Genomic DNA, 17,744 nt, shown 5'->3' with positions numbered 1-17,744 from the left:
CGACCACCACCACAAACTCATACATGTGATTGGGCCGCTCGTAGTCCAACCGTTGGCTGGGGCTGACCACGCCCCTGGAAGAGATGGCAAAGTCGGCACTCTGGATGAAGTAGGAGAGCTCTGAGTTGAGCCCTGTGTCACAGTCCCTCGCTAGAACTAGAGAGGAAGACAGGAGGAAGACAGGGGGAAGACAGGAGGAAGAGAAGACGAAGACAAGAGGAAGACAGGGGGAAGACAGGTGGAAGAGAGGGGGAAGACAAATGGAAGACAAGAGGAAGACAGGGGGAAGACAGGAGGAAGAGAAGAGGAAGACAAGAGGAAGAGAGGGGGAAGACAAGAGGAAGACAAGAGGAAGAGAGGAGGAAGACAGGAGGAAGAGAGGAGGAAGACAGGAGGAAGACAGGGGGAAGACGGGAGGAAGACAGGAGGAAGACAGGGAGAAGACAGGAGGAATAGAGGGGGAGGACAGGAGGAAGACAGGAGAAAGAGCGGGGGAAGACAGGAGGAAGATAGGAAGAAGACAGGGGGAAGAGAGGGGGAAGACAGGAGGAATAGAGGGGGAGGACAGGAGGAAGAAAGGAGGAAGAGAGGGGGAAGACAGGAGGAAGATAGGAAGAAGACAGGGGGAAGAGAGGGGGAAGACAGGAGGAAGAGAGGGGGAAGACAGGAGGAAGACAGGGGGAAGAAGACAGGAAGAGAGGAGGAGGACAGAAGGAAGACAGGGGGAAGAGAGGAGGAAGACAGGAGGAAGACAGGGGGAAGACAGGAGGAAGACATGGGGAAGACAGGAGGAAGAGAGGAGGAAGAGAGGGGACAGGCGGAAGACAGGAGAAAGACAGCAGAAATACAGGAGGAAGAGTCATTATCTTTATAATCAACTTGTACACATTGGAAATCATTGTTCCAGTTTGGCAAAGAAGGAAGTTACCAACAGAAATACTCAGTGACCAATGTGGGTGTATGTCTGTATACACACACACACACACACACACACACACACACACACACACACACACACACACACACACACACACACACACACACACACACACACACACACACACACACACAATTCAGTAGTCATTTATCTCGCAGTTTGTGTGTGTAGCCTTACATTTGACATTTTTCACATCTTAGTCATTTCACAGATGCTCTTATCCAGAGTGACATACATTAGTCTTAAAGACTTAAAGTAGTCTTCCAACCTTCCTTGTCCCCCACCCCCTTCCCAGCTCCTTGCCATTGTACAGTAGGTGAATTTAAGCTGTCTGTGGTGTTACAAGAGCCAGTGTGAATGAAAGAGACATAATGGAGGCCAGTGGTGTATGAAGTGTGTGTGATAACACTAGCTGTACTGTAGACCTACTGTATGTACTGGGTACTGGCTAGTGTTGGACTAGAGTCATGCTGCTGACAGGCCCACGTCAAACTGTCCAACTTCAAGAAGGCTATGCTGTCATTAGCCAAAGAGCCAGAGCCCAGTTCTAATGAATTAGCCCTCAGGGCGAGAGAGCGTGTGTTCCACACACAGACACAGACAAGTGTATGTTAATGTACACACGTGCATGTAGAAATGCTCACGCCCACATGTACACAGAATGACGCAAATGAGCAGTTGTATACTGGCTGACTCACTGCTCCTCTTTCATCTCTCATCATTCCATCTTCTCTTTCTACTTCTCCCTCTTCCTTCCTCTATCCCATTACCTCTCTCACTCACACATGGACCTGTTGCAGGGGGGGGATGTGTTCGAGCGAGAGAGAGTGTGTGTGGTCATGTGTGTGTGTGTATGTGTGTGTTCATGTGTGTGTGTGTGTGTATGTGTGTTCATGTGTGTGTTTGTGTGTGTGCGTGTTCATGTGTGTGTTCATGTGTGTGTTTGTGTGTATGTGTGTTCATGTGTGTGTATGTGTGTGTTCATGTGTGTGTATGTGTGTGTGTGTGTGTGTGTGTGTGTGTGTGTGTGTGTGTGTGTGTGTGTGTGTTCATGTGTGTGTGTGTTCATGTGTGTGTGTGTGTGTGTGTGTGTGTTCATGTGTGTGTATGTGTGTGTGTGTGTGTGTGTGTTCATGTGTGTGTGTGTGTGTGTGTGTGTGTGTGTGTGTGTGTTCATGTGTGTGTGTATGTGTGTGCGTGTTCATGTGTGTGTGTGTGTGTGTGTTCATGTGTGTGTGTGTGTGTGTGTGTGTGCGTGTTCATGTGTGTGAGAGAAGGGGAGCTTAAGGCCAGGATTGAAACAGAAGGTTCATTAAATATACACAGACTAATATAATATATCTTCAGGCTACCTATTAGCATTTTTAATGCATAGGCAGGAGTATTGGAGTTGCAGCGGTAGCTAAATGAAACATAGGAATATGGGGAGAGGCTAGGCGAGCGATTCTGGCTAGCTGAGGGGATTGTGTGTGTGTGTGTGTGTGTGTGGGGGGGGGGGGGGGGGGGGTAGTAGTTTGTTCGCCTCCCTACTCTGTTAAATCCTTCCTGAGACATTTCGGCTAGATAATTGGAGAGGCAGATTTCCCCGTCACTCACTGCTAGCTTCCATTAAAAACCAAGGCCCAATTTATAGACTAATCCTGACTTAAGGGAAACAACAATAATCATCCACCTCTCTATATTTCTCTCTCTCTATCCTTGTCTCTTTCTCCTGACTCTCTCTCTCTTTCCCTCATGCTCGCCTCTTTCTCCGTTTTCGGAAATCAACTATCCATTCTAACGTTTGAAATCAAACTATCCATTCTAACGTTTGAAATCAACTATCCATTCTAACGTTTGAAATCAACTATCCATTCTAACGTTTGAAATCAAACTATCCATTCTAACGTTTGAAATCAACTATCCATTCTAACGTTTGAAATCAACTATCCATTCTAACGTTTGAAATCAACTATCCATTCTAACGTTTGAAATCAACTATCCATTCTAACGTTTGAAATCAACTATCCATTCTAACGTTTGAAATCAAACTATCCATTCTAACGTTTGAAATCAACTATCCATTCTAACGTTTGAAATCAACTATCCATTCTAACGTTTGAAATCAACTATCCATTCTAACGTTTGAAATCAAACTATCTATTCTACACATACACACGTGCTCTGCATGCAAGGGGAGTCTCCACTGCGTGAGTGAGTCTGTCGACGTGACGATATGCAAAAAAGCTGCCTATTCACCATAATTACATTTTCATAAGCACATGCACAGACACACAGAGACAAAGACACAGACACACAGAGACACACACACAGACACACACACAGCCGGGCCCATTCCAACGTGTGCATCTGCTTCAGAAAGCAAGCCGCGGCCACTAGATCATCCTGTCTTACTCTCTCGTTCTCTCGTTCCTTTTTGTCTCTGTATTTTCTCCATCCCTCGCTTAAGCCGATTGGCTTTAGCTGAGAACAAAGACAGAATTAAAGGCTGGTAAGCAATTCGGCCATTCTCTTCTTTCTGGCTCACACAGACACAGACACAGACACAGACACACACACACACACACACACACACACACACACACACACACACGTGAAAAATGAGTTGTCTTCTTCTCTCCCTCCTCTCCTCATGGCTCAGTGGGAGAAGACTGCTAGCTGTTAGCCTGCTGGCCATTAGCATTGACAATTTGATCCCAGAACCTAATGCAGTGTGACAAGCAGCAAAACAAACCTCGTTGTCGGTCTCGCATTTAACGTGTGGCGTGTGCAATAGAGTTGAGGTGACATAGAATGGGACATAGATGCATGTACTGACATGGTAGCACACTGACTGAACATACCTGTGCATGAACGGCACAAGAAACACGTTCGTCTATCTAACCTCCCAAAGGGTTGCCCACTCCTCCCTTCCCTCCCTCTATAAAAGAGTTGCCGGTGGTTAAACCGTGGCACATAGTCATCCATTGTGAGTGGGCGTAAAACCCTTTCAATTACTGTGATAGGATCAGGTCTGGGACAGGCAGGGTGATAAGAGCAGCCCATTCCATTATGGCCAGCCTTTAGTAGAGGTCACCTTCTCCTCAACCCTCAGGGTGTCTGTCCACTAACCAAGCCTGGCTCTCACCATCTCACACAGAGGGCAGCACCCACTGTCTGTTATGTGTTGTTTCTGTCTGTCTGTTACAGTGCCTTCGGAAAGTATTCAGACCCCTTGACTTTTTCCACATTTTGTTACATTACAGCCTTATTCTAAAATGGATTTTAAAAATGTGAAATCCTCAGCAATACACACAATACCCTATAATGACAAAGTGAAAACATGTTTTTTTTGCAAATGTATTAAATTTAAGAAACAGAAACACCTTATTTACACAAGTATTCAGCCCCTTTGCTATGAGACTCAAAATTGAGCTCAGGCGCATCCTGTTTCCATTGATCATCCTTGAGATGTTTCTAAAACTTGATTGGAGTCGACCTGTGGTAAATTCAATTGATTGGACATGATTTGGAAAGACACACACCTGTCTATGTAAGATCCCACAGTTGACAGTGCATGTCAGAGAAAAAACCAAGCCATGAGGTCGAAGGAAATGCCCGTAGAGCTCTGCGACAGGATTGTGTTGAGGCACAGATCTGGGGAAGGGTACCAAAAAATGTATGCAGCATTGAAGGTCCCAAAGAACACAGTGGCCTCCATCATTCTTAAATGGAAGAAGTTTGGAACCACCAAAACTCTTCCTAGAGCTGGACGCCTGGCCAACTGAGCATTCGGGGGAGAAGGGCCTTGGTCAGGTAGGTGACCAAGAACCTGATGGTCACTCTGACAGAGCTCTAGAGTTCCTCTGTGGAGATGGGAGAACCTTCCAGAAAGACAACTATCTCTACAGCACTCCACCAATCAGGCCTTTATGGTAGAGTGACCAGACGGAAGCCACTCCCCACTAAAAGTCACATGACAGCCCGCTTGGAATTTGCCAAAGGCACCTAAAGACTCTCAGGCCATGAGAAACAAGATTCTCTGGTCTGATGAAACCAAGATTGAACTCTTTGGCCTGAATGCCACACGTCACGTCTGGAGGAAACCTGGCACCATCCCTACGGTGAAGCATGGTGGTGGCAGCATCATGCTGTGCTGTTTTCCAGCGTCAGGAACTGGGAGACTAGTTAGGATCGAGGCAAAGAGGAACGGAGCAACGTACAGAGAGATCCTTGGTGAAAACCTGCTCCAGAGCACTCAGGACCGCAGACTGGGGCGAAGGTTCACCTTCCAATAGGACAACGACCCTAAGCACACAGAAAGGATAACGCAGGAGTGGCTTCGGGACAATCCTCTGAACATCCTTGATTGGCCCAGCCAGAGCACGGACTTGAACACAATCAAACATCTCTGGAGAGACCTGAAAATAGCTGACAAGCTACGCTCCCCATCCAACCTGACATAGCTTGAGAGGATCTGCAGAGAAGAATGGGAGAAACTCCCCAAATACAGGTGTGCCATGCTTGTAGCGTCATACCCAAGAAGACTCAAGGCTGTAATCGCTGCCAAAGGTGCTTCAACAAAGTACTGCGTAAAGGGTCTGAATACTTATGTAAATGTCTAAAAACATGTTATTTCTTTGTCATTATGGGGTATTGTGTGTAGATTGATGAGGGAAAAATGGATTATATAAATTTTTGAATATCGCTGTAATGTTGCAAAATGTGGAAAAAGTCGAGAGGTCTGAATACTTTCTGAAGGCACTGTATATACTGTTACTGTATGTGCTGTCTGTCTGTTATGTACTGTCTGTCTGTCTGTCTGTCTGTCTGTCTGTCTGTCTGTCTGTCTGTCTGTGTGTCTCTACCTATGTTATGGACTTCATGTCCCACATAGAACCTCCACCGATGTCTCACCTTGTAGCAGTGATGTTCCAGGCGCGGTGGCTTCGGGAATGTTATCCCGGCTGTAAATGGAATGGAGGAATTCTGGAGTGCAGTCATTCTCATCTGTGATGTGAACCACCACCTATAGGGAAGGACAGAGGAGAAAGGGTTAACTTGGATCGGCGATCGGGGGGAGTCTGTGGAAGTTCTTCTTAGTGTGAAGCTTTCAGATGACAGTCATTTACACAATACTGTATGTGATTGTGTGTGTGAGAGTAAGTGTTTGTGTGCATGTGTGTTTCCTCGGGCGTGCTGGCTGGGTTAATATAAATGAGTGCGTGGGAGAGCGAGAACCCAGTGGTAGTCAGGCACAGCTGCAGCCCATCCCTCTGAGACGCTCCCCGGCCAAGCGGAACACAACATCACACACACGCGCACGCACCTATACACACACACTCACTCTTACAGATGCATGCACACACATTTACACTGAATCTCTGTGCACACACACATCATTTTTTTATAGCTGTAAATATGACAGTCCTGGGGCGTAAGGAAGAGAGAGAGATCCAAAGGAGAGAGAGATCATTAATGGGGAAGAGAAAGAGAGAAAGGAAGATAGCGACAAAGGGTAAGAAAGAGGGGGGTGCAGAAAGAGGAAAAGATAGATCATGATAGGGCAGGATGGTGGTAGATTTTGAGTTAGAGAGATAGATAGGGAAAGAGAGTGAGAGAGGTAAAGATAGATCATGATAGGGCAGGATGGTGGTAGAGTTTGAGTTAGAGAGATAGATAGGGAAAGAGAGTGAGAGAGGCAAAGATAGATCATGATAGGGCAGGATGGTGGTAGAGTTTGAGTTAGAGAGATAGATGGGGAAAGAGAGTGAGAGAGGCAAAGATAGATCATGATAGGGCAGGATGGTGGTAGAGTTTGAGTTAGAGAGATAGATGGGGAAAGAGAGTGAGAGAGGTAAAGATAGATTATGATAGGGCAGGATGGTGGTAGAGTTTGAGTTAGAGAGATAGATGGGGAAAGAGAGTGAGAGAGGTAAAGATAGATCATGATAGGGCAGGATGGTGGTAGAGTTTGAGTTAGAGAGATAGATGGGGAAAGAGAGTGAGAGAGGTAAAGATAGATCATGATAGGGCAGGATGGTGGTAGAGTTTGAGTTAGAGAGATAGATAGGGAAAGAGAGTGAGAGAGGTAAAGATAGATCATGATAGGGCAGGATGGTGGTAGAGTTTGAGTTAGAGAGATAGATAGGGAAAGAGAGTGAGAGAGGCAAAGATAGATCATGATAGGGCAGGATGGTGGTAGAGTTTGAGTTAGAGAGATAGATAGGGAAAGAGAGTGAGAGAGGTAAAGATAGATCATGATAGGGCAGGATGGTGGTAGAGTTTGAGTTAGAGAGATAGATAGGGAAAGAGAGTGAGAGAGGCAAAGATAGATCATGATAGGGCAGGATGGTGGTAGAGTTTGAGTTAGAGAGATAGATAGGGAAAGAGAGTGAGAGAGGTAAAGATAGATCATGATAGGGCAGGATGGTGGTAGAGTTTGAGTTAGAGAGATAGATAGGGAAAGAGAGTGAGAGAGGTAAAGATAGATCATGATAGGGCAGGATGGTGGTAGAGTTTGAGTTAGAGAGATAGATGGGGAAAGAGAGTGAGAGAGGTAAAGATAGATCATGATAGGGCAGGATGGTGGTAGAGTTTGAGTTAGAGAGATAGATGGGGAAAGAGAGTGAGAGAGGTAAAGATAGATCATGATAGGGCAGGATGGTGGTAGAGTTTGAGTTAGAGAGATAGATGGGGAAAGAGAGTGAGAGAGGTAAAGAGAGGCGGGGTAGTCCAGAGGTTCCCTGAGCAGTGTTAGTCATGCTGGATCCTCCCCCTCCAGTCTCCCACATGGGGGTGTTATCTCTTGGGACCAGCCGTGCCAGGGGGGAGACTGCTGCTCCCCAGGGGAGAGAGGGGGAGATAGGTGGGCACACAGAGCAGCCATGACAGAGAGGGGGCTGGAGAAGCCAGCGTGGGCCCCAGCATGGAACCATGACACACTCAACACACTCACATCAACTCCCACACTGTCAGTCTGAAATGAAGGAACTAACACAAACTTCATTGGAACTTTGAGAAAATGCAGAAACTCCAACACCATATTTGTCAAACCTTCAAAATCTGAAACAAATTGAAGTGCTTTTTTGTACTTATTTTTGTGATATCCAATTGGTAGTTACAGTCTTGTCCCGTCGCTGCAACTCCCGTACGGTCTCGTGAGAGGCGAAGGTCGAGAGCCATGCGTCCTCCGAAACACAACCCTGGCCAAGCTGCACTGCTTCTTGACACACTGCTTAACCCGGGAAGCCAGCCGCACTAATCTGTCAGAGGAAACACCATCCAGCTGATGACCGAAGTCAGCTTGCAGGTGCTGGGCTCGCCACAAGGAGTCACTAGAGCGTGATGGGACAAGGAAATCCCGGGAGGCCAAACCCCCCCCTAACCCGGATGACTCTGGGCCAATTGTGCACTACCTCATGGTTCTCCCAGTCACGGCTGGCTGTGATACAGCCTGGGATCAAACCAGGGTCTGTATTTGTATTTTTATTGAACCTTTATTTAACAAGGCAAGTCAGTTAAGAAAAATGTATTATTATACAATGACGGCCTACCCCGACCAAACCCTCCTCTAACCCGGACGATGCTGGCCAATTCTGCGCCGCCCTATGGTACTCCGATTACGGCCGGTTGTGATACAGCCCGGGATCAAACCACTGCGCCACTCGGGAGGCCACAAATTGAAATCCAAACTTGATGTCAATGTGAGACTAAATGAAAATTAAACTTAAGTGGAAGTTAGGATTCGCCCCAAAGACAACAATAACTCCAAACTCCAAACAATAAGGTTAAGCTTGGCATCGATAGACTGAGACAACATGTCTGACTCTCTTCCCCTAGTGCATCAATTCAATCAGACTGATTTAAAACAGAGAGCTGTCCATTCTAGCCACTATTTCTACGTTCTAACCTGTGGGTAACACTATGAAGCCCTCCCTCTCTCCACTCCTCCAAACCTGGCAGACTGGATCCCCCTCTCACTCATACCTAATCACCAGCACTCCCTGGGCATCCCAATCCCTATTAGAAAAACACCCTGTCTGTTAAGACCCTCTTGGAGACCCGCCACACACTGTGCTAATGACCAACAGGAGCCTGGTCTGATACGGCTGCCGTACTGTGTGTGTGTTTGTGTGTGTGTGTGTGTGTGTGTGTGTGTGTGTGTGTGTGTGCTTGCGTGTGTGTGTGTGTGTGTGTGTGCGTGTGTGTGTGAGTGGCAGAGAGTGAGAGTATTAGTGATAATAAGAGCTAGTACAAGTGCTTAAGGAAGATTAGGAGGAGAAGCTGGGAGCAGAGAGAGATGGGGAGGAGAGAGGGAGAGAGACAGAACTCTATGGGATGCCTGCTCCTCTTCATACCCTTACCCCATGATAGCAGAGAGAGACAGAGTGAGAGGAAAGACACATAGAGAGGGAGAGAGACCAAACGGATGGAGGTCTTCACCACAGATGGTGTGAGTTTTGGACAGAGGAAGGTGACCATGACTGGTGCCCAGATTATTGCCAGATTGTGGAGCCTGTTTATGTTGGTGTGTGTTGTGTCTGTATGTGTGCATTGTTACAGCTGTGTTTAATGTATGTGTGTGTACATGCAAGAGTTTCTGTGTTTATCTACTCGCGTTGTACATGTTTGTTTGTTTGTGTGTGTGGTTTGGTTCCTCTGTGTCCGGCACACGTTGGCCACCATGTCCTGCCTGGTTGCCAGGCACACGTTGGCCACAGGGTCCTGCCTGGTTGCCAGGCACACGTTGGCCACAGGGTCCTGCCTGGTTGTCAGGCACACGTTGGCCACAGGGTCCTGCCTGGTTGCCAGGCACACGTTGGCCACAGTGTCCTGCCTGGTTGCCAGGCACACGTTGGCCACAGGGTCCTGCCTGGTTGCCAGGCACACGTTGGCCACAGGGTCCTGCCTGGTTGCCAGGCACACGTTGACCACAGTGTCCTGCCTGGTTGCCAGGCACACGTTGGCCACAGGGTCCTGCCTGGTTGCCAGGCACACGTTGGCCACAGGGTCCTGTCTGGTTGCACACATTGGCCACAGGGTCCTGCCTGGTTGCCAGGCACATGTTGGCCACAGGGTCCTGCCTGGTTGCACACATTGGCCACAGGGTCCTGCCTGGTTGCCAGGCACACGTTGGCCACAGTGTCCTGCCTGGTTGCCAGGCACAGGTTGACCACAGTGTCCTGCCTGGTTGCCTGGCACACGATGGCCACAGGGTCCTGCCTGGTTGCCAGGCACACGTTGGCTACAGGGTCCTGCCTGGTTGCCAGGCACACGTTGGCCACAGGGTCCTGCCTGGTTGCCAGGCACACGTTGGCCACAGGGTCCGGCCTGGTTGCCAGGCACACATTGGCCACAGGGTCCTGCCTGGTTGCCAGGCACACGTTGACCACAGTGTCCTGCCTGGTTGCCTGGCACACGTTGGCCACAGGGTCCTGCCTGGTTGCCAGGCACACGTTGGCCACAGGGTCCTGCCTGGTTGCCAGGCACACGTTGGCCACAGGGTCCTGCCTGGTTGCACACGTTGGCCACAGTGTCCTGCCTGGTTGCCAGGCACACGTTGGCCACAGGGTCCTGCCTGGTTGCCAGGCACACGTTGGCCACAGGGTCCTGTCTGGTTGCACACATTGGCCACAGGGTCCTGCCTGGTTGCCAGGCACATGTTGGCCACAGGGTCCTGCCTGGTTGCACACATTGGCCACAGGGTCCTGCCTGGTTGCCAGGCACACGTTGGCCACAGTGTCCTGCCTGGTTGCCAGGCACAGGTTGACCACAGTGTCCTGCCTGGTTGCCTGGCACACGATGGCCACAGGGTCCTGCCTGGTTGCCAGGCACACGTTGGCCACAGGGTCCTGCCTGGTTGCCAGGCACACGTTGGCCACAGGGTCCGGCCTGGTTGCCAGGCACACATTGGCCACAGGGTCCTGCCTGGTTGCCAGGCACACGTTGACCACAGTGTCCTGCCTGGTTGCCTGGCACACGTTGGCCACAGGGTCCTGCCTGGTTGCCAGGCACACGTTGGCCACAGGGTCCTGCCTGGTTGCCAGGCACACGTTGGCCACAGGGTCCTGCCTGGTTGCACACGTTGGCCACAGGGTCCTGCCTGGTTGCCAGGCACACGTTGGCCACAGGGTCCTGCCTGTTTGCCAGGCACCTGTTGGCCACAGGGTCCTGCCTGGTTGCCAGGCACACATGGGCCACAGTGTTCTGCCTGGTTGCCAGGCACATGCTGGCCACAGGGTCCTGCCTGGTTGCACACATTGGCCACCATGTCTTGCCTGGTTGCCAGGCACACGTTGGCCACAGGGTCCTGCCTGGTTGCCAGGCACATGTTGGCCACAGGGTCCTGTCTGGTTGCACACATTGGCCACAGGGTCCTGCCTGGTTGCCAGGCACATGTTGGCCACAGGGTCCTGCCTGGTTGCACACATTGGCCACAGGGTGCTGCCTGGTTGCCAGGCACACGTTGGCCACAGGGTCCTGCCTGTTTGCCATGTACACGTTGGCCACAGGGTCCTGCCTGGTTGCCAGGCACACGTTGGCCACAGTGTTCTGCCTGGTTGCCAGGCATATGCTGGCCACAGGGTCCTGCCTGGTTGCACACATTGGCCACCATGTCCTGCCTGGTTGCCAGGCACACGTTGGCCACAGTGTCCTGCCTGGTTGCGAGGCACACGTTGGCCACAGTGTCCTGCCTGGTTGCCAGGCACACATTGGCCACAGGGTCCTGCCTGGTTGCCAGGCACACGTTGACCACAGTGTCCTGCCTGGTTGCCTGGCACACGTTGGCCACAGGGTCCTGCCTGGTTGCCAGGCACACGTTGGCCACAGGGTCCTGCCTGGTTGCCAGGCACACGTTGGCCACAGGGTCCTGCCTGGTTGCACACGTTGGCCACAGGGTCCTGCCTGGTTGCCAGGCACACGTTGGCCACAGGGTCCTGCCTGTTTGCCAGGCACCTGTTGGCCACAGGGTCCTGCCTGGTTGCCAGGCACACATGGGCCACAGTGTTCTGCCTGGTTGCCAGGCACATGCTGGCCACAGGGTCCTGCCTGGTTGCACACATTGGCCACCATGTCTTGCCTGGTTGCCAGGCACACGTTGGCCACAGGGTCCTGCCTGGTTGCCAGGCACATGTTGGCCACAGGGTCCTGTCTGGTTGCACACATTGGCCACAGGGTCCTGCCTGGTTGCCAGGCACATGTTGGCCACAGGGTCCTGCCTGGTTGCACACATTGGCCACAGGGTGCTGCCTGGTTGCCAGGCACACGTTGGCCACAGGGTCCTGCCTGTTTGCCATGTACACGTTGGCCACAGGGTCCTGCCTGGTTGCCAGGCACACGTTGGCCACAGTGTTCTGCCTGGTTGCCAGGCATATGCTGGCCACAGGGTCCTGCCTGGTTGCACACATTGGCCACCATGTCCTGCCTGGTTGCCAGGCACACGTTGGCCACAGTGTCCTGCCTGGTTGCCAGGCACACGTTGGCCACAGTGTCCTGCCTGGTTGCCAGGTACACGTTGGCCACCGTGTCCTGCCTGGTTGCACACATTGGCCACCATGTCCTGCCTGGTTGCCAGGCACACGTTGGCCACAGTGTCCTGCCTGGTTGCGAGGCACACGTTGGCCACAGTGTCCTGCCTGGTTGCCAGGCACACGTTGGCCACAGGCTCCTGCCTGGTTGCCAGGTCCATCTAAACAACTCATCATTGGATGAGAGCATCTGCCAAACAAAGATGGCCGCCCCAATACACCAGTTTCACAACAGCTTACCTCAACTGCCCTTGTGGGAAAGGAAACTGAAGCCAAACAAGGGGTTAGGACACCTGTTCTCATTTAGGTAAAATGTTATTTTTAAATCTGAGGGAGACGTCATACAATATGATGATAATTGTCATCTGAAGTAAAGTCTGAGATGATTATCCTCACATAATGGGACAGCAAAGATAAACAACCTTCTGAATAAATAAACACGACAATTGTCTCTCTGTCTTTTTACCCAGAATCTCCATAGATCTTTCACTGTATCCGTACTGAAGCTAGACGGCACCTATTTCTATTTCCAAACTTGCCACTGAGGCCACAGTCCAATCACCTGAACAGAATCCCCATGCTACACTGGCTGACTCTCCATACTGTTGTTCTCCATTATGTGACCACGGCTGACTCTCCATACTGTTGGTCTACGTTATGTGACCACAGCTGACTCTCCATACTGTTGGTCTACATTATGTGACCACGGCTGACTCTCCATACTGTTGGTCCACATTATGTGACCACAGCTGACTCTCCATACTGTTGGTCTACATTATGTGACCACAGCTGACTCTCCATACTGTTGGTCTACATTATGTGACCAAAGCTGACTCTCCATACTGTTGGTCTACATTATGTGACCACAGCTGACTCTCCATACTGTTGGTCTACATTATGTGACCACAGCTGACTCTCCATACTGTTGGTCTACATTATGTGACCACAGCTGACTCTCCATACTGTTGGTCTACATTATGTGACCACGGCTGACTCTCCATACTGTTGGTCTACATTATGTGACCACGGCTGACTCTCCATACTGTTGGTCTACATTATGTGACCACGGGTGACTCTCCATACTGTTGGTCTACGTTATGTGACCACGACTGACTCTCCATACAGTTGTTCTCCATTATGTGACCACGGCTGACTCTCCATACTGTTGGTCTACATTATGTGACCACGACTGGGGAGCAGCATAGTGGGGCAGGTTGGACGTTCTCTACTGCAGCTGACCATGGCTTTAGTTGATGTTATTCCACATGTTTCCTCAACTGGGTCTATTCCTCATCAATACCACTCCAACGGAAAGTACACACACACACACACACACACACACACACACACACAGGCACACATACACACACCTTCAGAGCCGCATGCACACACACACAGACACACAGGCACACATACACACACCTTCAGAGCCACATGCATAGCTCCTTTGAGTGAATTAGCCAAGCTGACTGGAGCTGGCCTAAGGGGAACTGGTGGATTAGTGGGGATGCCATTTGTGTGTATAAGCCAGCCATCTGGGTAGGAGCAGGTGTGTATAGAGGTGAGTGTGTACTGTATATGTGTGACTGTGTGTGTGTATGCGTGCATGTGTGTATGTGTGTGTATAGTTGCGTGTGTGTACCTCTGCCACACCGCTGAGGCCTGTGTCTGGCTCGGAGGCCCTGACTTGCAGCGTGTGGAGTGTGTGTCCACTCTCAAAGTCCACTGTCCGGGTGAGGCTGACAGCTCCACTCTCCTGGTTGACACTGAACAGGTTGCCAGGGTTCACCAACAGCATGTAGGAGAGAGTCTTCCTCTGGAAGGAGACAGCCCCCACCATCGCCACACTGCCGGGGGAAACAGGAACGGGATGTCATAAGGAGATACAGTGTACAGGAAGTGATGTCATCGGGAGATGCATTAGACAGGATGCGATGTCAAAAGGAGACACATTAGAGAGGATGTTGATGCATGCACACACACACACACACACGCGTGCGCACACACACGCACACGCGCGCGCGCTAACACACACACACACACACACACACACACACACACACACACACACACACCATGTAGAGGGTGGGCAGGAGATGAAGACATTGTGCTCCAGTCACCAGAGCCCTGAGGAGGCAGGTTCAGACACACACTTTGCCCTTCATGTTAATCCTAAAGTTTATTTTAATAAATATTTGAATTAGCCACACTTTCATATTCTGAGCCCTGGGACAAAATGATGCATCTGCGTCCCTCCTTCACCCCCACCTTCATAACCTCCCTCCCTTCCCTCCGCCCTCCCTACCAACACATGACACATAATGCAGAGGAATCATCCACGTTCACACAATCCTTTGGCTTCCCCTCTAATGAGCAGCAGAGGTGGCACACACACACACACAAACACACTCACTCACACACACACATAACAAGCACAATACACGAGCAAAAATACATGTACACACATATGCAGGACACACGCATTCATTGGTTCACTGGTGCTCTTACCCCCCCTCCCCCACCTCCCTTCCCTCATCCTATTCCTAACCCACATCCAGCAGTTATTCCTGTCCAATGTCACCTATAAAACCCTCATTTATTCACCTTTCTCGTAATCTCTAATGACAGCCTATTCCCCATAAAGTGCACTAGGTGGCTCTGGTCAAAAGTTGTCCATAATATGGGTAATTGGGTTTTCCTCACAACAATCTCTTCAAACCCAGGGTGTACTCACGTTTGGCCCACGGGCGTGTTCTCTGGGACAGTCAGGGTGTAGGAGGCGTTGGTGAACTGTGGGGGGCGGAACCCTGCCAGAATAGCCACTGTTGCAGGGGGACCCTTCCTGCCCTGCGTGTCCACCGCCTGCACCCTCAGCATGTACTCCCTGCTGGGGGTCAGGGGTCGGCCGGTGGTCCTGACCTCCCCAGAGCTGCGGTCCACCTCAAACGAATCCTCGCCGCCTAGTTACGGGATATAAACAACACGTATTAACACACAGACACACATGGTTCTTCCAAGTGACTCAAAGGTTTCTTGAAGGGATAGTTGACCCCCAAATCAACATTGTTCTGTGTTTTCACACCTCAACACACAGCTTGCCCCGGGGCCTTATAGACAATCATGTGAGTGATATCATGTAGCAGAGACAGCTGTGCAGAAATGGACATCCCTAAGACATTGCTGATTTCTTGGGCTGGGGGGCTGGTGTGTGTGTTTATTTGTGTATAGAGATGGGGGTAGAGGACCCTTCTGCCAGCTGGGGCTGTGTGTGTGCGGTGTGTGTGTGTCTGTGTGTGCATGTGTTATTGGGTTAACATCCAGCCTCTGATCTTTCTCTGAGGAGAACAGGAAGACAGGGTCATCTTAATCCATGTCCCCCTGGGCAGCAGCATCAACAGAAGAGAAAGAGAGAGAAGAGGAGTAGGAAGAGAGAGAGAGGGAGAAGAAGAGGAAGAAGAGGAGGAGGAGGAAGAGAGAGAGGGAGAAGAGGAGGAGGAGGAAGAGAGAGAGAGAAGATGAAGAGGAGGAAGAGAGAGAGAGAGAGAGAAGATGAAGAGGAGGAAGAGAGAGAGAGAAAAGAGGAGGAGGAGGAAGAGAGAGAGAAGAGGAGGAGGAGGAAGAGAGAGAGAAGAGGAGGCGGAGGAAAAGAGAGGAATAGGAGGAGGAAGAGAGAGAGAAGAGGAGGAGGAGGAGGAAGAGAGAGGGAGAAGAAGAGGAGGAAGAGAGAGAGAAGAGGAGGAGGAGGAAGAGAGAGAGAGAAGAGGAGGAGGAGGAAGAGAGAGAGAAAAGGAGGAGGAGGAGGAAGAGAGAGAGAAGAGGAGGAGGAAGAGAGAGAGAGAAGAAGAGGAGGAGGAAGAGAGAGAGAAAAGGATGAGGAAGAGAGAGAGAGAAAAGGGGGAGGAGGAGGAAGAGAGAGAGAAGAGGAGGAGGAGGAGGAGGAGGAAGAGAGAGAAGAGGAGGAGGAAGAGAGAGAAGAGGAGGAGGAGGAGGAGGAGGAAGAGAGAGAAGAGGAGGAGGAAGAGAGAGAGAGAGAGAAGAGGAGGAGGAGGAGGAGGAAGAGAGAGAGAAGAGGAGGAGGAAGAGAGAGAGAAGCGGAGGAGGAGGAAGAGAGAGAGAAGAGGAGGAGGAGGAGGAAGAGAGAGAGAAGAGGAGGAGGAGGAAGAGAGAGAAGTGGAGGAGGAGGAAGAGAGAGAGAGAGCAGCGGAGGAGGAAGAGAGAGAGAGAAGAGGAGGAGGAAGAGAGAGAGAAGAGGAGGAGGAGGAAGAGAGAGAGAGAGAGAGAGAGAGAGAGAGAGAGAAGCGGAGGAGGAAGTAGCCAGGGACATGAAGCTAATCACAGCTGCTGGTAGCCAGGGACATGAAGCTAATCACAGCTGCTGGTAGCCAGGGACATGAAGCTAATCACAGCTGCTGGTAGCCAGGGACATGAAGCTAATCACAGCTGCTGGTAGCCAGGGACATGAAGCTAATCACAGCTGCTGGTAGCCAGGGACATGAAGCTAATCACAGCTGCTGGTAGCCAAGGACATGAAGCCAATCACAGCTGCTGGTAGCCAGGGTAATGAAGCTAATCAGAGGTGCTGGTAGCCAGGGACATGAAGCTAATCACAGCTGCTGGTAGCCAAGGACATGAAGCCAATCACAGCTGCTGGTAGCCAGGGACATGAAGCTAATCACAGCTGCTGGTAGCCAGGGACATGAAGCTAATCACAGCTGCTGGTAGCCAGGGACATGAAGCTAATCACAGCTGCTGGTAGCCAGGGACATTAAGCTAATCACAGCTGCTGGTAGCCATGGTAATGAAGCTAATCACAGGTGCTGGTAGCCAGGGACATGAAGCTAATCACAGCTGCTGGTAGCCAAGGACATGAAGCCAATCACAGCTGCTGGTAGCCAGGGACATGAAGCTAATCACAGCTTGGATTTTTCATTTTTTTTATTTTTTATTTAATTCAATCTACATTGTATATCTATAAAAAAAATATTTGTTATAATTTATTGTACATTATCGCTGTTTTAGGAAAACCTTAGTACCCTAATAATGGAACATTTGCATGTCATCCTTTAATTAAATGCTTTTATCTCATCAGAGTTTAGCTATCTAATCTAATCAAAGGTAATGTAAAATGGACACCATTTAAACGTTGTATCAATTCAATCACAATTTTGCCATACTTCCTCTGTCAAGTATGGTGTTTTAGCTTTATTTCCCCATCGATTGATTAATAAAAAAACAGCCTTACTTGTAGGGAGGCTACCTCACATGATTTTCCATTTCACTAATTGGCCCCCTTGACA

The 17,744-nt window shown here is 50.2% G+C and overlaps 1 protein-coding gene across 1 annotated transcript in view; it reads right to left on the bottom strand.

The window, feature by feature from the left end:
- The window catches only part of LOC139405862 (neural-cadherin-like), a 139,923-nt gene that overhangs the window by 45,891 nt on the left and 76,288 nt on the right, over positions 1-17,744 (bottom strand). The window contains exons 3-6 of the mRNA XM_071148296.1: positions 15,182-15,407; positions 14,090-14,294; positions 5,834-5,945; positions 1-156 (exon numbers count right to left, since the gene is read on the bottom strand). The exon at positions 1-156 is cut by the window's left edge and continues 94 nt beyond it. Of these exons, the coding sequence (XP_071004397.1) occupies positions 1-156; positions 5,834-5,945; positions 14,090-14,294; positions 15,182-15,407 (699 nt within the window). The remainder of the gene's footprint in view (positions 157-5,833; positions 5,946-14,089; positions 14,295-15,181; positions 15,408-17,744) is intronic.

The sequence above is a fragment of the Oncorhynchus clarkii genome, chromosome 3 (assembly GCF_045791955.1).
Source record: "Oncorhynchus clarkii lewisi isolate Uvic-CL-2024 chromosome 3, UVic_Ocla_1.0, whole genome shotgun sequence".
Lineage (NCBI taxonomy): Eukaryota > Metazoa > Chordata > Actinopteri > Salmoniformes > Salmonidae > Oncorhynchus > Oncorhynchus clarkii.
The sequence above is the reverse complement of the archived record's forward strand: the minus strand, read 5'-3'. Positions and strand labels throughout refer to the sequence as shown.